Source organism: Sceloporus occidentalis, unplaced genomic scaffold, assembly GCF_023333645.1.
Source record: "Sceloporus occidentalis isolate IW3139 unplaced genomic scaffold, rSceOcc1.0.p SCAF_4, whole genome shotgun sequence".
NCBI lineage: Eukaryota > Metazoa > Chordata > Lepidosauria > Squamata > Phrynosomatidae > Sceloporus > Sceloporus occidentalis.
Window position 1 is genome coordinate 28,273,055 of NW_028316984.1, and position 27,503 is coordinate 28,300,557.

The 27,503-nt window shown below is 39.2% G+C and overlaps 1 protein-coding gene across 6 annotated transcripts in view; it reads right to left on the minus strand.

Moving 5' to 3' along the window:
* The window catches only part of MYO1B (myosin IB), a 156,565-nt gene that overhangs the window by 73,524 nt on the left and 55,538 nt on the right, over nt 1-27,503 (minus strand). For 5 of the 6 annotated variants that reach the window (XM_089519562.1, XM_089519561.1, XM_089519563.1 and 2 more), the window contains 3 exons: nt 22,935-23,050; nt 6,697-6,791; nt 3,219-3,323 (listed from right to left, as the gene is read on the minus strand). In XM_089519562.1, coding sequence (XP_089375688.1) covers nt 3,219-3,323; nt 6,697-6,791; nt 22,935-23,050 — 316 coding nt within the window. The remainder of the gene's footprint in view (nt 1-3,218; nt 3,324-6,696; nt 6,792-22,934; nt 23,051-27,503) is intronic. The other variant, XM_089519564.1, reaches the window with a different exon arrangement.

Consider the following 27,503-nt stretch of genomic DNA (forward strand, 5'->3'; position numbering starts at 1 on the left):
ATTTGGACCACCTTCTGTAACCTCCACCCCCCCCCCCCCCACACACACACACATACACAATACTGGAAAAGAGCCAGAGAAGAATAGAAAACTTCTTCTCTAAAATGAGAATTGGGAGAAACATACTACACACTACATTCACACTCTATGTGTTTATTGGTCATAAAGTCTACTACTGCCAAGTGTTTAGAATTACAGAGATGGGTTGGGAAATGTCAAGTCATGATATGGACATGACTGACAAGTCTCTGTGTGTTCAACTTTTGTGCACAGTGAGAGGCAGGATTGTAACACCTTCAGAGCACAGACTTGGATTGCAGAAGGTCCCAGGTTTACTTCCCAACATCTCTATGTGGAAATGGGAAAGACTTCCATGTAGCTCCTCAGAGACCTTGGTACTGAGTTATCTGATAGTCCTGCACATTTGGCCAGAGAAAGGGGAAGCATTCAGATATAATGGCAAACTGTGTTTTATCACTATATGAACAAACAGCTGGTTCTCATGCTCACGTACATTCTTCTTAATGGCATATGGTAATTCCCACCTAAGGCAACCTCAGTTCCAATATTTCATCCAAAGGAATGTTGCTTGCTCTGCAAGCTGGGAGTATCCTGCATTTAACGGTATAAACTATGGTTTGGCTCAAACCAGGTTCAGGGCACATGAGCAAGTGATCTGTGAACTGTGGCGTCGAAGGCTTTCATGGCTGGCATCCATAGTTTTTTGTGGGTTTTTCGGGCTATGTGGCCATGTTCTAGAAGAGTTTCTTCCTGACATTTCTGTGGCTGGCATCTTCAGAGAAATATCTGAACTGCTCACTCACTCAGCATTAAACCATGTTTAGGCCTTATGGTTGAATCACTCTCAGATTATCATTAACCCATTCTTTGTTTAAACTACAGAAGAAAATATTTGCTCACTGTTGTCCCACTTCACATTATTTGTGATTCACACTATACATGCAGAATTAATGCTTTTGGTTATACAGTGCGCCCGCGTCATACGTGGGTGTGCTTTACACAGCTTTCAGCATATGCTGAAAGCTGCATGGGGAGGAAGGGGCGGCGCGTCCCATAGGGACAAATGGGGCGCGCACACCGACACCGCATCGCTGCATGCATGAGCCCCATTCATTTAAATGGGGCTCAAACATAAGCCAGGAGTCCAGAACGGATCCCTGCCTAAACAAAGCACGAACTGTACTCTTTTGACTTGAATGATGACTTCTTGTCTCATGTGTCAAGGCATCCATTTTGCAGACCAATGCGGTGCACTGGTCTGCTTTCCCATCTACATATAAGCCATGCTCAGGTCAAGTGTATATTTTGGTGGGTGGAAAAATGTTGTTTCTGCTTTAATAAATTTGCATTTCAAGACTTCCCATGGAACAGAGCCCTGAAGCCACACAGCAGAATGTGCTGCTGGTGTTAGTTCACAAAAACTGAAATAACTGTTCTGAAAACTTTACATAGTGCAGAGTATGTATGCAATAAATCATCTTTCCAGTCTCTCGACTGCATATCATTAAACACAGGCCTAAACACTGGGATCATTTATAAATGAATGCAGAAGCAAATACAAATGGGCCATTATAAGAGTTCTTCAGTTTCACCATAAGTTCATTGTTTTCACATATTCATCTGATGTAGCTGGAATTCAGAGCATAATCACTGGTAACTTAAGCAAGCAAAATTCTTAGGAAATTTTTGCAATGTAGTTTCAAACAGAAATAAAAGACAACTTAACTAATAGAAGAGAATTGGTTACCCTTGAAATAATTACAGAAACCAAGAGAAAAAGAAAGTATGGTGTCTCCATATACAAATTGTTAAGTCAAACTGCAACAGGAGGGCCATACTCTTTGGGCCACCACTTATTCACTGTAGGTGATGACCTTGACACTAGACTGAATATATTTTTCCAGAACATTTTTCACAGATGTTACGTTTTCATGCCCCGATGCAGCAAGAGAGACTATGGCCACAGAAACAGACACTTGAACACATATTCCCATGGTTCCTGTACATAAGCTATGCTACATGCCGCATACCCAGCACTCCTCTTGGTTTTAATAGCTCCATGTTGAGTGAATTTTTAAAAGCTAGAATCCTGATGACTGAATGCTTGGGAAAAGAGCAGAGAATAGTCCCTCAGCTCCACAATCACAGGAAAACAATTGATCACCAGGATTTTAACTTTTAAAGATTGAGGCACACAGCATCCCATCTATTCTACATAATTTGCACTGCATAAAGGTGTCAGTCTTTTTGCCTAAGCTGTCTTCTTATCACCCCTTGCAACAATCAGCCTCTGTATGAGTCTTGCCTCTAAATAAGTGAACCTAATTTGCATTGTGAATGTATCACTCTCAAGTTCAGAAGAAAGACATTGCTGCCATTCTATGAACTGTGTTCACAGAGTGAACATGGAAGCCATTTAAAAATGTAACCACTTGTGAAGCTCCCAATAAATAATAATAATTTTTTATTATTATTATTATTATTATTATTATTATTATTATTTGTATTCTGCTTTTTCACAAAGGAATCAAAGTGGTTTCCAACAGTATAAATAAAACATCAAACCATTACAAATTACAGTTTAAAACCCCCAAAACCCCAACCCTCACCCCAGTGAAGTAGGTTTTTTCACAGCAGAAGCCACAACCAAAATGAGAGTCTAAATGCTAACTTGCCTGTTCACAGTTTAGCTAAGGCCAATTGTAGATTTATACATTTAGATACTACACATTATATACGTGTATGCACATATGCACACTATCTGCTATCTGACAAAGGTATTAGAGAGCTATTGTTTCAAATAGCTCTCTAAAGATATTGAGCCTCCCCAAAGGACTGCATTATTCTTTAAGATAACACTATCTGAAATTACTTCTTTAGATCTTCAGCAGTACATAAAGTAAGAAGGGACATGCATTCCAAAAACATACCAAGTTCTCCTATGGCAGAATATTCAACAGTGTGAGCTATTGGGGTAAAGAAAGAGTTGAACACGAACAAGTCTTTAAAAACCTCTCTTCCATTTACACAGAATTAATTTATGGGAACTGGAAAATCAGTTATTTAAGTGAATCTTTATACTAAATGTTTGCCAGCCAAATAATTAATGTGACACAGAAATCTAAAGGTTTCTGCTGAATATTCAACAACTGTCACTACTGCAAGCTATCAATCAACATTAATTAGTCAAATCTTACCTTCAAGCACTGGGTTAGACTGTAAAAGCTGTTCTTTTACTTGATTAACCTCTGCTCCCTTGCCACAAACAGCTGCAACATAAGACATGACCAGTTTGCTGGCCTCTACAAAGTTAGGGAAAAAAAGGTTGGTTTTGCAATAGTTAGAAGTACAGTATTACATTTATAATACAAATCCCAGAATGAACCAATCAGAAGTAATGCATTTTTCAGGTTTAAGCTTGTTGTTTACAATGCTTACTTCTGACCCCTCACTGCGCTTCTACCAGAGTAAGATTAAAGACTTCAGGAACTGGGGTAGTAGAAGGCAACATATTAGCTAAAGTCACACAAGACAAAAACTACATGATAACTTTTTTGTGCATGTTTAGCCATCACATTTTATATCATTTCTTTCCATCCAAACCTCTGACACAGAGAAGACAAATGACCACATTGAAGCCTGGAATCAAATTTTGATTACTTGCTGAACCAAGGAAAGGGCATTTGATGAATCAAGATGAAATATGAAATCTTATTCTCCTCAGCTACCAAAGAGGTCAAAACGGGTAAGCAAAGGCCACTAAATATTCAGAGCCCAACTATCTGTCATGCAAAGATGAATTCCAGCCTGACGGTGGAAGCCTAACCATCTGCTGATCTCCCTGAACAACACATATCCTCTACTTACATTCTGACAAGTGTTGTTTTAAGACTCCATTAAGGAAGCACTGAAGCACACAAATGAGTGAATGAAAATTAGGACACCATGACAATCACTGATTCTATGGTTCCTCTTTTTGCCCTGGCAGCGATGAAAATTCAGGCAAGCTATATTGCTGATATTGCTGTTTATTGCTCCGGGGATGCTCTCATTTAATTATAGTTTTATTGTTCATATTTTATGTGTTTAACCAAATTGAATTTTAAATCTTTTACATGCAAGATTGTTATGTAATTTAATTTATTTGATGTTGTACTTTTATTATGTTGCCCTTACATGTTGTATCATATTTTAACACTTTGCATGCAAATAGCCTTTGGTCTAAGCATTAATAAATGATATTGATTGATCGATTGATAATGATAATTAAATGTCTTAAGGATCATCCAGGAGTAAACTGCATTTTATACATTGGATTTTGTATCAAATTCACCATCTCCTGGCTAGGATCAATATGTAATTCAAAATGCTTCTATTATCTTTTTTAAAAGTGGAATCAGGATTTTCCAAAGGCTGCCTTTTTCCAGTATGAAACTATTTACAAAGCATCAAAACTCAATGTTTTTCATTACCCCCAGCAAAAAGTAACAGTTTTCAGTGCATTACATGTAACATTGGAAGTATCCACACTACAAAGTAATAGCAATTTGATACCACTTCAACTATTTTGTCTATATCCTGTGAGATTCATTTGTCGGAGAGCTGTAGTGTTGTAGTTAAGAGGAGTGTGCTATGTACTCACCGAACTACACATCCCAGAATACAGCCATGGCAGTTAAAGTGGAATGAAACTGTTATACTTGTATCAAGCTTTCCTATTTAGTGAAGCATCTGAGAAGCCGTATGGATTAGGGCTTTCTTGATGGGATGAGCCATACTGTAGAAGTCTGTACCATTGAAGAAGAACTATCTGGCCTCCTCACTATTAATTGCTGACAAACTGAACTTTTTTCATGGGGTACCTAGATTAATTCATACAATTAATTTGGTTTTATTGCTCCTTTACCTCTTCATTTAACATATTTTTATTTCTCTCTCTCTCTGTGTGTGTGTGTGTGTGTGTGTGTAAATCTATTTTTACATTGCTGATCAGCTGTCTTGGGATCTTGATAAAACAAAAGATGGGATAGAGTAACAGTGATGGTGAACCTTTTACAGACCGAGTGCCCAAACTGCAACCCAGACCCCACTTATTTATTGCAAAGTGTGACGTCCCTCTGGCTTTCTAGTAAGAAACTCTGGCAAACTCTGTGCTAGGGCGAAAGCATGTGTGCCCACAGAGAGGGCTCTGAGTGCCACCTCTGGCATGTGTGCCATAGGTTCGCCATCACTGGGATAGACTGTACTACTATAATGCACTCTACATGGGGCTGCCTTTGGAAACTGTTCAAAAATTTCAGCAGGTCCAAAATGCTGATAAGGACCAATTGTAGGGAGCATACACCTCCTTTCTTAAAACAGCTTCACTGGCTACTAGTTCATTTCTGGGCACAATTCAAAGTGCAGGTCATTACCTATAAAGCCCTATATGACTTAGGTCCACACTATCTGAAAGACTGTTATCTCCTCATATGAACTTGCCAGAGTTCTGATATTTTCAGGGAAAGGTCTTCTCTTAGTCCCTCCACCATCCCAGATTTAGTTGATGAGTACACAGGAGAGAGCCTTCTTAGTGGCTGCTCCCACCCTCTGGGACACCCTTCTTCAGGAGGATAGGCTTGCCCCTTTCCAGCTCCCCTTTTGCCAGCAGACAAAGATCATCATCATCATCATCACCATCATCATCATCACCACCACCACCACCACATTAGTTATTTATAGCCCACTCAATCACAAAGAATCCAGGCGGGTTACAACAGTAAAAAATACAATTAAAAATATAATAAAATTAAAAATTAATCCCTTCCCAACCCCCATCCCAATTCTAAAACTACAATATTAAATAATCACCATTTAAACAAACAATAAAATACAATAGCTTAAAATTAGGAGAAAATTGGTGGACAGAGAGATGTAAATCACAATCAAAATCATATTCATATGCAGGGAAAGTAGAGGAGCAGGCCTTTAATGTGTAAGTAGGGAAAGCTCTCATTGGAATGCTCCATTTAACTTTTTTAATTTTGTATGTTTTATAAAAAATGTTTATTATGTACCACTGTATATGATATGCTGACATATACACATTGGTTTCATTTCATATCTGTATAGCTCACTATTCACACACAGCAACAGGAATCCTGTTAATGGGATCCAAGAGCTGCAACCAAAAATACAGGGTGATTTTTAAAAGAATGGTGCAGAGATGAATAAGGACATCTTTATTTTTGTACCATTCTTTCTGAATCACTCAGTACATATATACTTAAGATACAGGTATGGATTGGTCTTACCATTATGTAACTCAACATGGCTGCGTAGGGCAGCACTTTACATAGAGCTCCTACTGCAAAAAGGAATGGTGGGACTTTGCTTTTCATAAACTTCTAATTGTAAAGAATGATATGGAGAAAACAGAAGGCAGCAGCCAAGTGATATGTCCCACCACAAGTTTAATAATTTCAGTGAGAACTAGGCCCAAAATACATGATAGGGAGAAAACACCTGTAGACACTGTATGTAGGCTCATGCCATCTGACAAAGTTGAGTTTTCATCAAAGTGTGACAAGACATGCAACTGAGGCAGAGTTGAGTGGAAATGATCAGACCCCAGAACAAATGCACACATGTTAACATCCCTGAAAGAAGAGAAGGTCAAAGATCAGATATATTTACCTGTTTTTCCAGCTCCACTCTCTCCAGTTATAAGTATACATTGATCTTTATCCTGGTCTCTCAGAGAACGATATGCTTCATCTGAGAGGGCAAAACTACAGAATAAAACATGAGAAGACATGAGGCAACAGGTAAATGCCGTGTTCAATATATACATCACAACATCCAGCCATTTCAACTCAACTGTAAAATGTTTCTATCTAGGTCACATCCATCAGTATTCAAACAGCAGCAAAACAGTTCCCCTTCAAAGTCTCACAGAGAAGCTATTTCTCTCCAGTGGGTTGACAAAACTGACTGAATGATAGAAGGTAATTTCAGTTGTTACAGATTATTGCCGCCAGCTGCCTGCATAGTTATCTTCTGCAATCTGTTGGCAATACATAACTTCTGTACAGGAACTTGCATGGGCAGTGTTTTATCTACAGTACATATGGGTAATTTATGCAATGTAGACTTTTGCCAAAACAGCAAAACTCTTTTTATAAAAGGGAATGTAGGACAATACTCTCAAATTCTGAATTAAGATATTATCATACAAATTCCCACCATTGAAGAACTTGTCTGTGCTGCATGACAGAATGTGATAAGCATCCGTCTTTATCTTGTGGCCCATTCATACTATACAATTATAGTATTAGTATTCCACTTTATAATAGTACTATAAAGTGAAATAACAGTACAGTGGGCCCTTCCGTTGCGCGAGGGATCTGTTCCGAATCCCCCTGTGTAAGGGGAATTCCATGTATGCTCGAGCCCCATTCAAAAGAATGGGGCTTGTGCCCATGGTGTGGCGCAACGCACATGCCATTATGTAGTATGAATGGGCCTTTGGTCTCTCAGTGATGGATTTCGCTTCCTTAGACAAGCAAAAGTACAGACTAAAACACAATAGGACTTCCAATCATGGAGTAAGGGTTGTTGGAGACCTTAAAACTGGAGGACTGAGGAAAGCTCACAGGCCCTAATTTCTCCATTATTGCCATAGGTAAACAACATGCATGTCAATGCACTTCCACAAGCTGGTTTATGTCTCTAATGTGAGGACCTGAACAGACAGGCCAAAATAAAGCTGCTTTAAATGACACACACATCTTAAGAGGCCAGAAGCTACACCAAAGCAGCACTCCAGTCCTTAGGACTGGAGCATGGCTTTGGTGTAGCTTCCGGCCTCTTAGGAAGTATGCATCATTCAAACAGCATACGTCCAAAGTGACCTGAAGCAGTTTTAATTTGGCCTGTCTTTTCAGGCCCTGAAATAGCAGGCACCAAATATTCTAGTACAGGGAATTTCCAGGCCCACTGCCTTGTCACATCAAAGAAAGGGACAACACTAATGTGCAAACACCATCTGCCAAAGTAACAGGCAGACAAAGGCTGGCATTCTGTTGTTAGTTGCAATTGAGGTAGACCCATTCAACAAATTTTTAAATAGTGAGTCAACACATAGATAAATCCCACTGATTCATTGGGTTTACTCTAGTCAGGACTACCAATAAGATTTGAATCAATATATATTACAGCTGCAGTTAGAAGAAGTCATCACATGTGAATTCATTACCAGAGCATCCACATTTTCTTTTACTTTTTTTAAATATATTTTTAACCTGTGGACAAATTTAAAAGGGAAAACAAGGGGAAAAGAGAAGAGGAGGGGAAATAAACAGGATAGGATTGTAAGCTAAATGGAAGTTCAAGACAGGCGACTATGGAGGAGGTGGGAACTTTTTTCACTCCCACAATCCATTCTCAAGCTGCACCAGCATGCATGATCCAACCAGAAGTAATGTACTGTAACTTTTAGTTTAGTTCATATGATGGTTCATTTTCAACCAGTTTGGTCAGGATGGGGTAGGTTTGTAAGTGTGCCAGGCACTTGTAGTCTGTGGAGACAAGAATGCTGCATTTCACCCATGAGGATAGGGACAAAATACCACCCGATTTTTTCAGTTTGGGGAGTCTGTGAGCTTTGTGAGTCTTTACAGGCCCCAGATCAGTGTCCAAGGGGCACATATTACCTACAGACTGGATTTTACCCACCCCAGTGTAGATTTAGGCAAAAAACTTACTACTTCAGCAATGTGTCAATGTGTATTCTAGCACTGACAACCCAAAGCAAATTTGGGGTGTGTGTGTTTGTGTGATATAATCTACTTATACTGATGTATATGCCTAGTCCAAAGGTGCCCACATGATTACATTAACACATGCCCTGGTTCTAGAACTCAAGAGGAATTAAGAAGTAACTATAACTTTCTAGATAACCCATATGGGAAACCTGCTGCCCTCCCAATACTGGACTGCTGCTTTTGTCATCCCTTGTCATTCACTGTGCTGACTCAATCTGATGGAAATGACAGTCCAGCAACATTTGGAGGATTACAAGTTGTCCACCTCTGCTGTACAGCATTGGTAGCCATGGTTCAATGCTACTTTGGCATTATTGGGAGGTCTTTCACTATCCAACCTTTTGTTAAGACATGCAGAGAGCAATGCCGTCCCCTTCTTTTCAATATGTAGAGTGATTCAAAAGTATTTTAACATGAAAATGCTCCAACATGTAGGCGTGTTATATTTAGAACTTTTACTCATGAATTCAAGTGAGTGAACGTACATTTGGTACTTGTAAAAATGTGAATGTCATTTCCCATTCTTCAGACCAGCTGCTTTACATAAATTTGGAAACCAGATTTAAAAGGAGCACAACAGTTTAAGAAATTATATCTTTCTCCCACTGTCAGCAACCTTTTATGACAATCAAGACAACCAGCAACCAAAATCTACTGGCCTCGCTCACTAAACCCTAATGAGTTGCTGCCTATGAGTGGCAAGGTTTATTTGGGAAAACTCCTTGGATACAAACTAAGACCAACTTTCTCCACTAGCAGTCATTTTTAGACTGACCACAAACAACATCTAGTTCACATCCATGAGCCTTTGGACCAAGCCTGCTGACTCAACACTTTGTGAGGCCCTGCATATTCAAGGCAGGCACAATGTGGCCAAGGCAAGACTTTAGAGTCTAAAGTTTCTGCTAAATTCTTTGCTGGGCTTCAATTGTTTTCCTGCACAGAATATTGCTGTTCATTGTTAACTGAACCTGCAGACTCCATCAGCATGAATCAAGACGTTTATCCAGAAAATATCAGTGTGGCACTGGATCGTGAAAAAGAACTATCAGTTTAAATTTACTTTTCACTTTTAGTATTTCTGGTTTTCTTTTAGTATTTCTGGTTTTCTCTTTGATCCTTTACTGGCCCAGTTTTAGTTTATATGATATAAAACTTCTATTAGTACATACTACAAACCACAGAGTAAGTCCTATTTATTCCATGCCAACATTCTCCGGTAATTTAGTAACTCACTGCTGACTTACTCATTTAAACATTTGAAACAGGTTTTTAAAATCATACTAAGCAATGCTGAAAGAACTCATTTTCTTGTTTTAAAATTAAGACTTAAATCTGGAGCTTCTAATGGCATACTAACTGAAGTACACACCTAATAATTGTCTCAGATGTGAGGCCAATTTGTCATGTCAACCCTATTTTAAACCTTTGTTTGGCAAGGGTTCCCTTATAATTTTGTATATTTGACTATTATCGGGTAGTTTGTACTTCAGTTTTGTTGCAAAATCACTAGTAGAAGTGTCATTTTTCATTCCAGAAATACATGGAGCTCAGATACACATTGAATTATTAGAAATAAATTTTCCAAGCAATTCAGGTGTTTTGAGAGATACTGTGACGTTTACAATTTACTTTGGACAAGTCACCACTATGTTATAGCTTTGAAACACACACAGTTACACTGAAGTGACATGAGTTAGTAATTCAACAGATATAATCAAGCTCTGGTTCTTCCATCACCTGTAGAGATTTTAACTACATCAGCCCACTCCTGCCCTTCAAGACAAGTCACCTGCTCCTTTCCTAAGCTGCTGAAATTTGATGCAATTCAATGTGACAGCAGCAATTACTGTGCACACTAGTGGAAAGTGGAAGAGTTGCAGGGCCAACAGGAGGAGAGCGAGGATATGTAAAATTATACAAAACAGTTCTAATAACTAGCAAATTGGAGTAATCAGATGCTCAAACTCCACTGCGTTAGATGGTGAGAGTTGTAGGGGATCACAGTCATCTTGTCTGCCACTGCTTTTCATTTGCATAACATCACCACCAGCTGCCAGCAGCTTTGCTTCTCGGGTCACCCTATACAATCCAAACAAGAGCCTGGCACAAGATGAAAGCAGGTGCATGGCTTTATGAAAACCTACGGGGCTGGTAGAACAAATTGCTCTAAAGAAAAAGAAAGAGAATGAGATAGTACTCTGCCCAGGGAGAGGTATTAAAAGTCTGGATGACAAAACAGCAGTAACATCCTATACAGACAAAACTATACATACTTTCAATAAATAACTTTCAATAAATAAATTGTACAAAATGTTCTGCAAAACACTCTATTTCCAATATTATTTTATTTATTTGTTTATTTGTACTTTTGATTACAAAAGTTATCTGGGTCATGTAGACAAATTACAAAATACAAAATGAACAGCAGATAGTAGAGGCATCTAATTAAAAAAAAGGAAGTCAACTTTTGCATACAAAATCCAAGACAACTTTTTTAAAGCTGCATATTCAAAATAGCTTCTAGGGTCCAAAAAAGTGTGCATGCACAACACATGTATGCATGTATGTGCATGTGTACATGCATGTATACACAACACACACTTTTGCATCCCTCTTACCACTACAGCCACTTGCACTCCTAAACCCTACTCTGGAAGGCCTGAATTTCACCAGAAGTTGTGTCTGGTGTAGCTAAAAAGGAAAACTTGCAACCCCACCTGAAATTCTAGTGTACATATGTAAATAAAAATACTTACACACACATGGAGGTGGAAATCTCTCAGAATGCTGATCACCATTTCTAGCACCTGCTCTTAAGAGGGCCAAATCAGCAAGCTCCAAAATACCATTTCTACTTTCAGAAACTCATACTGTCAGAGTGTAGGGTAAAAACATACTTATCAATGTTTGGTCAGGGTCAACTTGAGTTCTCAACTATTGGGATGCAAGCCATCTTGAAGGATAAAGGATGGAAGTGGAGGATGCTGGAAAATGTTGTCTAGTGACATCTGGAGAGCCACAGCTGTCCATTTCTGCCCTGTCTACTTCATGGGCTCCAATTTCCCGGTAAACCAAACCTCCATAAAGGCTCTAAGTGGGAGAGCCAAGTACACCATATACTCTAGCTTGTGGTAAAATTAGTCTTGAGTGTACCAGGTCACCTCACCTTTAGCTTAGAGATGAAATGAGAGGAACTGGACTATGGCAGCACAAACTGTGGAAAAGATCCAAGAAAGAAAGGGAACCCAGGTCTTGTTTTCTCGCTGCACTGAAAAGTACAATCCCAAGCATCTTTCCCTTGTGAAACAGCAAGAACAGGGAGCATCCGAGACACTTTCTGTCATCCCCAAGAAAGGGATAATATTGACGTAGACACTCAGGAGCAGATGTCAGAAAAATGTGGTGGCCAACATATGTATATTACTCTTTGTATGTGTTCTGGCCTCAGTGCTAATTTCCAACTTTAGAAAGCCCAGTTTATTATCTTCCTCCTCCACTCATGCATCTCAGTTCTTGCTGCTGGGCAACGTGACTTGGTAGGTCAATCTTCCCCAATATGGTACCATCCAGATGTGTTGGACTACAAGTCATCATCACTCAGCAAACATAGGGGGGAGATATGAATTATAAATTGACACATCTGGGGGGCATCAATTGTTAGGAAAGGCAACTTTAGGCCCAAGACCCTACAGGCATATGTTGGTCCTGTACATGTGGCTATTACATTTATGAGCAAAGACACACAGAAATGAAGCCAAAAGTGTGACCTACTATATGTGTACCACTGATGACATGTTGAGAGCAGCCACTTGATCTTGCGGCATCCAGAGTCCTAAACTGTATCCTAAACCATTCTCCACCTCACATTGTTAACATCTATAGTTATAAACCTCAACTACATGCCAGTCTTCTGAGCAACCATATAATTAGTGAACCAAATAAATCTTTCGAGCTCTTCTCATTTGAGTCAAACATATGTTTCAGATTATTTTGCCAAGATGTCACTAAAGCAATTCATTGCACTTAAAAAGTGAAATAAAGGCTTGTTGTAAAGTATTCACGTAAAAGGCAACCACACTGGTCTCCAGCCACATGAAAAACTGAAGAACAAAAACCTCACAAAAACCTTCCCCCACTGAGTTTTCCTCCAGATGACATGGTGTACTTATTCATGCTATTTCATACGGAACAGTCATATTTTCCTTGGAGGAAAAAAATATTTTCAAGATGTAAAGATTCAGTTAGCAATATCCATTCCTATTTGCCCCTTCCTTAGCACCCATGTGTTAAAAGCCTATAAGCACTCAGTTAAATTTAAGAGGGATTCATTTTTCCAAGCCCATATGCTCTGCAGAAGAAATCTATCACAATGACAGCAGCTTCTTACAGAACAGGAAGTACTAGCGACTTACCTCAAAGAACACACCACACCTCACACTTTATTAGAAAGCATTCTTTATTACTCCTTGAGAATTTTCAAATTGCAAATTTCAGAAACACTCTTCCCTATCAACCAGCTTCAATTCCTTTTTTTTAAAACCCTGGACCTCTTTGTAAAGCACCAATCAAAGATAAAGACTGTCTCTACTTTTCTCATCCTATCTTGCTGCAAAATATTGGGTCCAATAAAGTCTCTTGATGTGATACAGAACACTAATCTCTTTCTCCACCCTCAATGTTTTAATATTAATTGCCCTTAGTAACTCAACCTAGCTCAAATGTAAGCAACTCACAATGTTCAAAGCTGATGCACAGACACCTTCAATGAAAGCAAGTTCTTACAACAACTATCAAATAACCAGCAAGCACTCCCTCCCCTCCACCATCACAAGCTACCTTTCCCATGGTCTTAGGGAGAAACGTGATATAGATGCTTTTGAGACCTTTGGATTATAACAACATAGCGAAGACAGCAATCTCTTAGTTTTCATATCTTAAAACTTGTAAATCAAATCAAAAATTTTAAGACATTATCTCCATAACAAGAAGCCAAAAGGTCATTCATGAAGCAGATCATTCATCAAGACAAAAGGAAAGTTTTTGACAGGAGAGGAGAAAAGCGTATTATGTCATGCTTTTTTACTTTCACCATCTCTCTTAGCTCTTCTCTCTCTCCCCCTCCCCAGCTGCATTTACACTGCAGAATTAACGTAGTTTTGACACTGCTTTAACTGCCATGGCTCCATCCTACAGAATTCTGGGATTTGTAGTTTTAGGAGCTATTTAGCCTTCTCTGCCAAACAGCTCTAATGCAACAACAAACGATAAATCCCAGGATTCCACAGCATTGAGCTATGGCATTAAAGCAGTGTCAAACTGAATTAATTTTGCAGCTTCTCTGTCTGTCACTCTCTCACACCAACACTGACACGTTCTCATTTTTTGTGAGTACTGATGGATCCCCAATTCAGTGCAAGAATACACTGCTTCTTTTCTAAGTTTTCATTTGACTCTTGACTCTGAGAATGGGAACTGTCTAACATTTCCATACTCTTTCACTGGGATGAGGGCTCTCCTTCCAAATGCAGTCCTTCCCAAATCCTTCCCTTTTCCCAGCATGTTCCTTTCACTAAACAAAAAACAGCAGGTGGCAGATCCTTCCCCTACAATGCCCCCACCATCTGGAATTCCCTGCAATGCCTCCAAGTCTAATCAACTCATAGCTCTTTTCAAACCCCACATTAAGGCGCCGTAGCCTGGCTTGTAACTACCAGTTCTTGCAAGATCCTTAGTGGGGATGAGATGGGGTTCCAGGCATAGTCATGCATTTCTACCTTTTATTCTATCCCATAACAAAACTCACCAGTGATGGTGTTTTTTCTTCTTCTCATTTTACACATATGTATCATAAATTTACTACTTTTATTCCTTTATACGAACATAGCGGTCCTGAATCGTATTCTCAGCTGCCTGAAATGCTTCCTTAGCTGTTCAGCAGCTTGCAATGGATATCAAAATGAGAGAATACAGATTTTGTGCTTTTCTTAAAAGGTGAGAGAGAAGTAACACATGAGAAGGAAGAAGCGATTCAGTACTAGGAATTTTAAGGATTCACAAACATAGGCTGCTGTAACCCTTTCTTTTAAAATACCAAGGGAAAAAAGCACATTGATGAATGTATTTAGAAAGCACCAAAGAATGTATGTGTTTGCTTGTATGAATTAGTTTGTGATTTTAATCTGTGAGGTCAAGGTATGTGGGATGGAGACAAGACTCTGACCAGCAAATCATTTCTGTACACTGCAAACATTCAAGGTAATATTTTTTCAGGGAGATTTCTCATGTCCCAAGGCCATGGTTTTAAATATAATTATACTGGAAGCACTACCTTGTTCTCCTTGTCCTCCTTTAAATTGTACTGGTAAGATAAGGATCACAGTGTTCAAGACATACACTTGACCCAGACTGCTTTTCAAAATAGATGCTCCTCTCTACACAACTTCAGCTAACAGGTGCATTGTCAAGGGAAGATTTTTCAGAGATCCCCATCCACCTTGTCATTCAATTTGCAACCTTTAATTTGAACAATACATCTCTCATTCGTATGACCAAGATGACAAATGGAAACTGACAAGTGGTGGTCGGGTTTTGAAAAGAAAAAATAATTAACCATCCTAATACTGAAAAGTGAAAATCACTCCATAGCTACAAGAAATATAATTTCTTTCCCAGAAAGATGTTTCTACATAATCACCCAAAATTCAGACTTAAATCCTCCCCCCCCCCCCCTCCACTAAAGCAGGTTTTGAAGTGATTTTCTGCTGGTGCTAAAGCAGGTTTTGGAGTGAGCTTTTGCTGAGGAGGGTGTTGTGTGCTTGCTTCATTGGGTATCACTGGCTCTCATCTTGTTTGCTGAATGCTTTCTCTTGAAGAGCTTTACTTCTTTACTTCAATCTGTTCCTAATTATCTCTTTGCAGAGCAGGAGTCAGAAAGTGCAAATGCAAGAGTGGCTATTAGGGAAAAGTGCATACTTTATATTACGTACAAAATTATAGTCTATTAGGAGAGAAATACTTGAAAAAATGAATTCTATATATTAGAAAAAAGGTTTGCAACAAATTGTATGAATGTTGGTGTAGACTGCAAAATAAAAACCCACAACGATGCAGAAAGGGCAAAACAAACAAAGGGGTGAAATAGATGGTAAAAAAAAGTCGGCTTCTCGACAGACTGGGGGCATAGTGTTCAGACAGCAGCATGCTCCCAGTATGCCAGGAAGTCACACAGTCAACCACACGTGTGGTGGATCCACAGCATTTCAGCAGCGCAGCGTTTATACACGCCGACTGAAGAAACGCTGGAAAAATGCCGCCGTGGTGGCAAAGGCATCTTTTCCCCAGTGCAAAAAGGAGTGGCCTTCTGCTGCTCCTTTTTGCGCCGGGAAAAGGCCAGGTTGGGGGTGTGATGTGCGGTCGCCGTGGCCCCAACCCGGCAAGCAAAGGGGCAGCAGCAAGCCACTCCTTACCCACCATTTGTTTCGCCCAAAAAGTGGGAAATCCATTGGTTAGTTTCCCTTGTTGAAAGTCACAGAAGAAACACGAGCAGGGAACACAAGGCTTTTAGACCATACCACACTTCCAAAGGCTTCTGAAAACGTAACACAGCTCTATGCTGCAATAACAAGAATGATAATCCTAGGCGCTGTTCAAGGAAAAGGAAGGAGAGAGCTGTTGTTACAGGAAAAGGCTTTGATAATCTATTTGTGAACTCAAGGACCTTATGTTACCAACAGTTTGTATTAGAGGGTTTCATAGGATATAACCAGATGCAGTCCTGCCCTCCTGCAAAAGTGCCTAAGGCACTGGGGATGTGAGGAAAGGCTTGCCTAATATCGTATCCTTTAGGACACCAAACTCTCTGCAGGGTGCCAGCCTCCCAGGTGCCAGGCTTACCATTAAGCAGGGTTTCAAAGCAACAGGGTTTTAAGGCAGCTAGCCACACTGCAAAGACTAGAGAAGATTTATCATCTAAATTATTTCCATGAAGATTTATCATTTAATTTATTAAAAACATTTTGGATACATTAGACAAACTTATGCATGTCCCAACATCAAGCCTACAACTTTTAGCTCTACTTATAAATCAAAGGCCTCCTGAATCAAAAACAGGTTCTCTTTAAAAAGCAGTTTACGTATAAACTCAGACATCAAATAAGGGAGGCTAATTATTTATTAAGGATTGGGGGAGGAGGAGCCTCAGGCTAACTTTTCTTCTGCTTTTTCTGAGGGCCGGCTGCTACTAAGGATTTCTTCCTGTCACCTGTATTGTTTCTTTAAATAATGGCTAATAGTACTGATGGCAACAGATGGATGCCATTTGTATGCTGTAAATTGAAAAGAGGACGGGTGGAATTAAAGCCTCAGACATAAATGGCACTGGTACACTTTCGATGAAAGGGACTGGCAGCTGTTCTTAATTACAGCTGGGGATCTCAGCAACTAATGGTCATATAAGGGGCCATTAAATATAAGAGAGGGGCAATCACCAGTGCTTTAGCCAAAGACTTCAATATGCATCTGTCTAATTTGTACAAAGTTTCCATGGTTATTTTCACCTTCCTATCTAGTACAACTTGAATTGAATGTTGCTTATTCATAGAATCATAGAATAATTTTTGTATTTTGGTGGAATGTTTTCCTCTTTTAGTTTTCTGCAACTCCATCTATAGATTTAAATCTAACTAAAAACCCATCCAAAATTAACACTTTATGGGCCCCCAATTACTTAAAAGATCTTAAGTGCCCACCCCAAACCTACTCAGGATGTTAGCCAGATCTGCATTGCAGTAATTAAGTACAACACACACTTTTCCTTTGCTAAAGCCCTATATAGCTTGGGCCCGAGTTACTTGCAGGAACGCCTATCCCTACACAATCCACACCGCACTCTGAGAATAACTGGAAATAATGTGTTAGAACACGAATCAACTAGGTTTATATCAATCTCCCAAAGAGCCTTTACAGAAGCTGCTCCAAAATTGTGGAATGGTCTTCCGGAAGAGATCCATCTCATTACTTCCTCAGAGGTGTTTACGAGAGCACTTAAGATGGATCTCTTCCAGCGAGCATATGCACCTGACCTTATGTAAGAAATACCCTTTGACCATTGTATAACTTTGCTGCATTGCCACTTGGAAAGCTAGTTTTTAAGATTAATTGCTATTAATTGTATTGATGTGTTTTTATATGTATTTTAAGTATTGATGTATGTATTTTAGTGGACTGTAATCCCACCTCAATCCATCTGGGAGCCAGTTAAAGGAAGGGGATGGGGGGCAAGGAACAGGCACGCACCTGCTCTGTTCTTTCTTCTGCCCTCCTCTGTCTTTAACTGGCTTCCAGACTTATATAATTGTGTACAGGGAGGGGACAATGGCCACAGCCATCCCCTCAGCCAATTCATAAGTAAAAAGGGAATGACAAATAGCATTTAGCATTGCTATACTGCTTTATAGTGAACTCAGCACACTCCACATGGTTTGTAATCTGTAAACTAATTGCCCCCAACAAAGTGGGAACTCATTTTATCGACCTATGAAAGGAAGGCTGAATGAACCTGGAGCCCACTGGGATTGAACTCACAACTTTGTAGCTGTGGTACCAGCATTTAAGCACTGCACCACCAGGGCTGCTTTGGCAAAGCCCTCCCCTCTTTCCTCTGAAAATGCCAGTCAAATAAATGTCTACCTACTGCCAGACACATGGTGAAAAGGGGATAGCAGAGTCAGTGGGAAGAAGGCAAGCTCAGCAGAGTGGCTGGTCCTGCGTATTACCATTCAATCCACTGCAGCTGCAAACTGGTTGGAAAGAAGCAGGAGAATAGTCTTCCCTTCCCTTCCAGAACCTCTGAGCAAAGGTTTAAAAGATGGTTTAATTGTCAATGGTTCAGTGTTCAGGTATTATTATTATTATTATTATTATTATTATTATTATTATTAGGCTTTTAAATCTTGAATTAAGACTGGGGGGCATGTCAACAATATTTAAAGGGGGTCCCTTGCAATGAAAAGGTTAAGAACCACTGGTTTAACATATTTACAAGGCTGAAGAATACTTTACCATGCTTATGTGTCTAAATATCTATAAAGTTCTTCTGTTGTTTTTACACAAGTTAGGAACAGCCAGTTTACCCAGTTCACTCAGCTACTAAACCTAAGAAAACTAGTTCTGTAAAATCTGTTCTGCATCACAGTCATTTGCCTATTTCCATTAACAAAACGCATTTGCTAGCAGCCTTCAGTAATAATTAATAACAAACAAACTTTGGAATCAAGAACAGCAGAACATGCACATTTTTCCAAAATTGTCCAAGTTATTAAATACTTCAACTACAAAGATGTTGCATTAAGAAAACAAGAATGTGTATTTAATTACCTAATGAAACTTTAGTAAACATCTTCAAATACTGAGTATTCTACATCTTGCAAGATTACCATATTTCTATTGTCATCAAAGTAGAATTATTATTGCTACAAATAGCAAGTAATAAAATAACTCGCACAACAAGAAATGCAAACACTGTTAACAGTCAAAATGTTTTAACTACTTCTGATTCATAATCCCAACATATGGAGGCACTTTGAACTTTACACAGAAATTAATGCTCCAACTTTTTTTAAAATAGTATTTCCAGTTAGGAATATAAATTGAAATTTATATAGACTATTTTAGATTAATTTTTGCAAAAGGACAGGAACCCAATAATTGAGCCCTCCTTCTATGCACCATCTTGAAGGAGAGAAAGGCAAGCCAGCTCCATCAGGCCTCCAAGGGAGAGCAGATCTGCTGGACCTTCCCCCTTCCCTACTGCTATTCCCTTTTTTTTGTGTCTTGTCCTTTTTTAGATTGTAAGCCTGAGGGCAGGGAAATGTCTAATTAACAAATTGTAAGATGCTTTGATAGCCTTGGCTGAAGAGCGAGGTATAAATAAATAATATTATCATTATTATCATTATTAAAAGATACCTAATAGTTAAAATATTTGTGTCATGTCTGTATCATATTACCTCTTATCTAGCCTTATCTAAATCTATTCAAAATTCTTCACTCATTCAGAGGCTGTGTTAAAACACTAACCCTGCACTTGTACACATGGACAAGAATCATGTAGCTTTTAAAAAGGCTGATATTTCTCAGAAATGAAATGCTGCTCATATCAACACACTTTTCGAGATCTTGTCTTTTAGTCTCAGATTTTTGGGGTGGTTTCTTTAAGACTGTTCCCCTAATCAAAAACAGCCCTTCTTAACCAGCTTACATGTGCTGATTCCTTTTCTTATCACAGCTACTACAATATTTATGCACTATTGTTCCTGAACAAAAGGCAGGTGTACGTACACGACTACAACTATCAGTGTCAAAAGCAAACTCAGGCAATATATCAGATCAACCATCAGCCAGAAGATGTTAAGAAAGCTTCATCAAACAGGTTTTTGTTTGCCTTGTGAAAAGACAGTAGAGACTGTAGGAAGATGGCTGGGCCTCCAGGGCGTCAAATTCCACAAAGCTAGGGACAACACAAAGTATTTGCATCATTTCAACATAAAGCAGATTTGAGGGAGAATGTAGCACACAGCACCTGCACAGCCATTTACACTGACAAGTAACTTTGTTTTTTAAAAAATAACTGTTATTCTTCATGCATTTAGACTCTGACAAACAAGCTCCATGGGGATCATGGGAATGGTTGTAGTCAAGATAAAATCACCTGGTTGAAGTCAAGATAAAAGGAATGTCTACTCAACATTGTCTGCTCAACAATGGCACCTTTTCATCCTGGAGAGAAGTGACCAGTGGAGTCCCACAGGGCTCTGTCCTGGGCCCAGTGTTATTCAACATCTTTATCAATGACTTGGATGACAGAATTGGGGGCATACTTATCAAATTTGCAGATGACACCAAATTAGGAGGAATAGCTAATACTCCAGAGGACAGGATCAACATTCAAAATGACCTGAATAGACTAGAAAGCTGGGCCAAAGCTAACAAAATGAAATTCAACACGGAGAAATATAAGGTACTGCACTTAGGGCAGAAAAATGAAATGCACAGATATAGGATGGGAGACACCTGGCTGAATGAAACTATATGTGAAAGGGATCTGGGAGTCCAAGTAGACCACAAGCTGAACATGAGTGAACAGTGTGATGCGGCAGCTAAAAAGGCCAATGCAATTTTAGGCTGCATCAATAAAAGTATAGTGTCTAGATCAAGAGAAGTAATAATGCCACTGTATTCTGCTTTGGTCAGGCCCCACCTGGAATATTGTGTCCAGTTCTGGGCACCACAATTTTAAAAGGATGTTGAGAAACTGGAGCGTGTCCAAAGGAGGGCGACTAAAATGGTGAAAGGTCTGGAAACCATGCCCTATGAGAAACAACTTAGGGAGTTGGGGATGTTTAGCCTAGAGAAGAGAAGGTTAAGAGATGATATGATAGCCCTGTTTAAATATTAGAACGGGTGTCATATTGAGGAGGGAGCAAGCTTGTTTTCTTCTGCTCCAGAGAACAGGGCCCAGAACAATGGATGCAAGCTCCAGGAAAAGAGATTCCACCTCAACATTAGGAAGAACTTCCTGACAGTAAGGGCTGTTCGACAGTGGAACAAACTCCCTCGGAGTATAGTGGATTCTCCTTCCTTGGAGGTCTTTAAACAGAGGCTGGATGGCCATCTGTTGGGGATGCTTTGATTTGGATTTCCTGCATGGCAGGGGGTTGGACTGGATGGCCCTTGTGGTCTCTTCCAACTCTATGATTCTATGATTCTATTCTATGATTCTATTCTATGGCCTGTTACAGACAGCCAAAATAAAGCTGCTTCGAGTCACAGTGGAGGTATGGTGTTTCACTGATGTATGCGTCCTAAGAGTCCAGAAGCCGCACCAAAGCCACGCTCCAGTCCTTAGGGCTGGAGCGTGGCTTTGGTGCGACTTCTGAACTCTTAGGACGCATGCATCATTGAAACACCATACCTCCACGGTGACTCGAAGCAGCTTTATTTTGGCTGTCTGTAACAGGCCTATGATTCTTTCTTCTGCCCAGTTCTTCACTTCAACTTTTATTTTTTTTAAAAAAATGAAAACCTTGCTTTCAAACAGGTGACCAACCATCAAAACAAAACAATAGGGTTTTCCACACCTGAAACATTTTGAGACATTTCTCAAGATACAAATAGGGTGACCTTTGAAGATAGTTTGGAAGTGATGGAAGATACTGGGAAGTGTGAACACACAGCTGAATACTTTGGATTTAACATAAGGATTTTGAGCCTCAGAAACAACCTGTTCCTGCAAAGTTAGCTTTGAAATTATACTTTATACAAATACAATGGAGAAAGCTATACATGATTGTGGGGTGAAGAAGAATTCATGGAAATTCCCCTACTCCTCACATGAATAGAGAAGCAACCTAAGAGCAAAGCCACTATATGGTCTATGCACAGAAGTTACACTAAATAATAAGGTGGCACCAAAGGGTCAGTAGAGCCATGTGTTCTCACATCACACTGGAAAGATCTAATGCCTATAGCGTCTAGCTTTGCCATTCTACCCCATTTCACTGAACATAGCTTCCTGGGGCAGGAAAACGAAAGCATGACAACAAAATGTAGTAAGCTTTGTGTTACTATCCCTTAAACCAGGAAGCGGAAGGATGAGACACCGGGCCCCTGTTTTCAGGGGTCACCAAGAATCTGTCATATGATGTAATCTTAAAACTTGTCACTGAATAAAATATCCACATTTCCCTAGAGGGGAAAAGTCTGCAAATAAGCTTTGTATTCTCAGAACTAATCAAAGGCACGATGGATCAAACATATTCTGTGGTTTTCAGGAAACAGCTGTTCCCATCTATAAACTAACTCAGTGATGGTGAACCTTTTAGAGGCCGAGTGCCCAAACTGCAACCCAAAACCCACTTATTTATTCCAAAGTGCCATTTCCCTCTGGCTTTCTAGTAACAAACTCTGGCAAACTCTGTGCTGGGGCAATGGCACATGTGCCCACAGAGAGGGCTCTGAGTGCCACCTCTGGCACGCATGCCATAGGTTCGCCATCACTGAACTAACTCCTTTAAAGAAGGAACTTAAAAATTTCAACATCATACTTACATGTGTGGTCGGAGTTCATAGAAATTTCTGTTTCTGTATTCTTCCACTTTCTCTGGTGAATAAATAGGTAGCAATCGGTATGGATTTATTGATATCACCACACTACCAATGTAAGTCTGCAGAAGAATAAGATGGACAACAAAGTTTTAATAGTAGATATTGCAATTAATCCTACAAAATATGTGCAGCAATAATGTAATTCTACCACACCTTTTGTACAGTACTAGAAAATGTCTGTCTTAGTAAAGTCACATTACCATAAGCAATGTTTTAAAACAAGTCTACTTTCAACTCATTTCTGTTTAGATTCTGAAATTGTTACCTTACAGTTGTTAAAGCAGAGCTCATAAAAACGCACATCATCCCCAGAAGATTTTCCCTCTTTTAAAAACAAAGTGTTGTGCATATTTCAAAAGTGTTCTGAAGTTGCTTTCAGTATAATGCATCTGCTACCTCTTCATGACTAGCATTTACAAACAAATGTATGCTCAGAATAAGGAGTGGAAGGACTCCAAAGGGATCTAGATGTGAAAGGATAGACTCTCTAAGGCCACTGGGGTTTTCACAATTTTGTTTCAAAAAAAGCCAAAATGTGAAGTGGTCTTTCATACATTATCTTCTAAATCTAAAACTAGGGTTTGGTGAGTTTGTCAAGATTCATTACTGGGTTGCAGCCTGATCTAAACTGGTTGCAACAGTAGTGTTACTAACACCCTAAATATATGGTGAAAAAAATAGTGCATCACCAAATACATGTTTCCATTAAAGGCAGGCCCAAAGTTTGGGGAAAAAATCATTCTTAATTTGAGGACACCAGGGGCATGGATCCATTTGAGAAACAGCATGATGATACACACGCACCCAGGAAAATGCACATGAACACAATTTTCAAATTAAATAGAATAAAACACCATATATTTTTGTTGATGTTGCTCCTGCATCATGCATTTCTTAAAGTCCTTCTCTAAGGGTCTACGGATGATTGGTTAATACCTCCGGTTTAAGATTACTGTACCAGCATAACATTAATTAAAAGGGTGTTAAAATGTTAAAATGAACACAGGATTTAAGTCATTTGTATCTTTGACACTATCAGTTTCAGAGAGAGAGAGTACAAGATATATTTTCAACAGGGGAGGAAGACTCAATAGAAAACTGAAGTGCTCTAAACATATCCAAAGAAAACAAACAAACAGCTTCATTTATATACCGCTTCATACTGAACTAGCAGTGTCTAGGCAGTTTACAAAGTGTAAGCTAATTGCCCCCAACAATCTGGGTACTCATTCTAGTGACCTTGGAAGGATGCAAGCCTAAATTGATCTTGAGCCCCCTTAGCTGGGATTGAACTCGCAACCTTATGGTTTTGAGTGAGTGCCTGCAGTACAGGCATTTAGCCCCTGTGCCACCAGGGCTCCTCAGAAAACCTAAGAAAACAAACAAACAAAAAGGCTGGGAAAAGAAAGAAAAGAGAAATAAATAAATAAAAGAATAAATAAAAGAATAAAAGAAAATTTAAAAAATGGGAAACCCCTCTACCTACCCTCCCTCCCTTCCTCCCTCCCCTATTCCCAGTCCCTAGCCCCCCACACACATACTAACGGGGGGAAAGAAGAGGGGAAAAAATAAAATAAGAAATAGAAACTTCCCACATACTCTCTGGCTATATTGTTATTAAATAATCCTATTCCCCTTTCTTAACTATGTATATCCTTATAAAGTCTAAATATATTATAGATATAGAGCATATTAGTATATACTGTATTTTCCGGCGTATAAGACGACTGGGTGTATAAGACGACCCCAACTTTTCCAGTTAAAATATAGAGTTTGGGATATACTCGCCATATAAGATTACCCCTCTTTCAACGCACACCAAATAAAAATTAAAAAAAACATCAGATTTGATTGCAATATGGTAATTTTAATTCAAATGCTTACAACATGTAGGTACTTAGCAGGAAAACCTGTTGTATATAAAGCCTGCTTGGATTGGTCATCTCTCCCTGCCTGCCCAGCCCTCCCTGTCTCCAAGATTTTCTTCTACCATACTTGTACAGCGCCACCCTTGCTGCTTTCATACGGTCACCATATATGGAGGGTATGCCGCCACAGCTGTTTTTGAGTTCCCCCCACCATATGCAGTGACCTCAGATTATTCAGTCCGGCTTGGAAGTTTCAGCCCTATAAGACTACACCCGGCGTATAAGACAACCCCCGACTTTTGAGAAAATTTTCCTGGGTTAAAAAGTAATCTTATACGCCAGAAAATACAGTATTCTAAATCTAAAGATGTTATATTTACCACATTCCATATATTAACCATTCTATCACAGTAAAAAGAGGCAAATAAAAAATAAAAAATAAAATCTACCCAAAACCTTGTTTTCTAGCTCGTGGACCCTAACCACACTTATTTCTCTTTTTCTCTGTTTTACAAAATCTATGAATTATTTCCATACTTTTAAATATACTTCTACAAGTTTCCCCTTAATGCATTAGTTAATTTATCAGATTGAGCTAATTCCATCACTCTTTCCAACCATTCCATACTTGTTGGGATTTTATTACTTCTCCATTTTCTCGCAAGACCAATCTTGCTGCAGTCATTAAATAACTTATCAAAGTTCTGTGTTCCCATTCATTTTTGTCATCTAAATTTATCCTATTTAGTAAATACAATTCTGGTCTCATACTCAATTCCTTACCTAAAATTTTCCTTGCTTTCCTACACATCCACTATGAATGAGAAAATGTTCCTCTTTGTTCTTTACATTTCCAACATACATCTGATGCTTTTTTATACATCTTGGCTAATTTATCTGGAGTTAAGTGCCATTTGTTTATCATGTTTAAAAAAATCCTTTCAGGTTAAAGAAGACAAGAGCATTTCTGGATCCACCTATGGCTTACAAGAAGGAAAGTGCTATGTTACAGGTTGCACTGAAGGCCTCCGTTGCTCGGTATGACAAGACATAACCTCCTGCCAAAGAACTCTTCATATTTACTAACACTGAAGGGCAATTTAGCAGAACTTCATGTTTTACAAAAATACTGAAAAGGCAGCATGACTTCATCTCTCATGACTGAGTGGTAAGAGAAAAAAACTGCTGGAAGCGAATATAGAAGTATCGCTATTTGATACCATATAATTAGCAAAGGTCGCATGAAGCCAAAGAAAAAGTCCTGAAGCAACCACCCCACAAACTCATGCATGCACACATTATTTAAGAAGGAAACTTCTCTTTAAGCAGCATGAGTTAATTTTCAACATCGTAAATGAAGTATAATGCAAAAGTGGATTGAATACTATAGCAGACTCCTTTCTTTGTAATTAAGCTTCTTTGATATTCTGAGAGCAAGAAACCAGCTGTTCGTCAGGGTGCTCCATATCTAGTATACCAAATCTTAAAATAACCAATATTTTCAAAGGTCAAAGAGCTACACCCAGACAAAGATATACATATGAAAGCTCATGTTTAAGATAAAATATGTCAAGATATTGTTGTCTAGGTTGGGCAGAACTCAGGATTCTTTGCCTCTGAAGCCTGCTTTTCCTCCACCCAGCCCCATTACTCTTGTTCTGCTATCCTCATTGTATGCCTTCACTCAAAACTTAACCTCACATTCTAGTCCTTGTACTGAGAACTGGAGTGGAGGAGCAGACACCAGGGAGGAAAAAGAACTTTCCCACACTACATCTTCCATCCCACCAGGACTCCAATATAAACAAGGAGAAACTAGTGAATTCATTCCTTCAGCATGGAATGAGTGCTATTGCATTCCAGTGATGAAAACAGAACTCCTGGAGTACTGAGAGTGGGGGAAGGAGGGGAGAAAAAGGCCATGGCATCCAAAGGATTAGAATATCCTCATCCCACTGTGTGTTCTTATTTTAAAGTGAAGCCCCAAAGGACTAGTCTCATGATTAAAGCACAGGAAAAAAGCAGACAATTATCAGGATTCCATTCTCTAGTTTACTACAGGACTGTTATGAGCTTGGACAGGAATTAAGTAAGTGCTCTGAATGGGCAGAACAGCATTAGAAATGACAATACCCCAAAACCAGTTGTAGAACATTTCAACCTTCCTGGACAAACAGTAATGGGCCTACAGGTCTCAGTCCTTGAACAAAAATTTTACAAAGGGAAACTAGAAAGAAAAACAACTGAAGTGTTGTATGAAGTCACAAATTCCAATCCATTTGCAGAGGCATTAACAAAAACAATGTCCTTATAGTGTACTACATATATTAATACAAGAGTCCTTACTACTATACCTATAACAAAAGGAATCTTTTCAGAGAAAGTTTTGAACCCTAGGAAACTACAGTGGACCTTTGATTTACATGGGGGATCCGTTCCAGACACCACCCCCCACGTAAGAAAAATACCGTGGGAGCTCAAGTCCCATTGTCTTCAATGGCAGTGTGCTCTTGCCATTCATTGAATGGGGGATTGCCATCCATGTGACATCAAGTCCACATATGGCAAGCCCACATATGGTGTGGGTACACGGTGATTTCTGGTAAGCAGATTTATTGCCTTTATACATCAATACTAACTACCC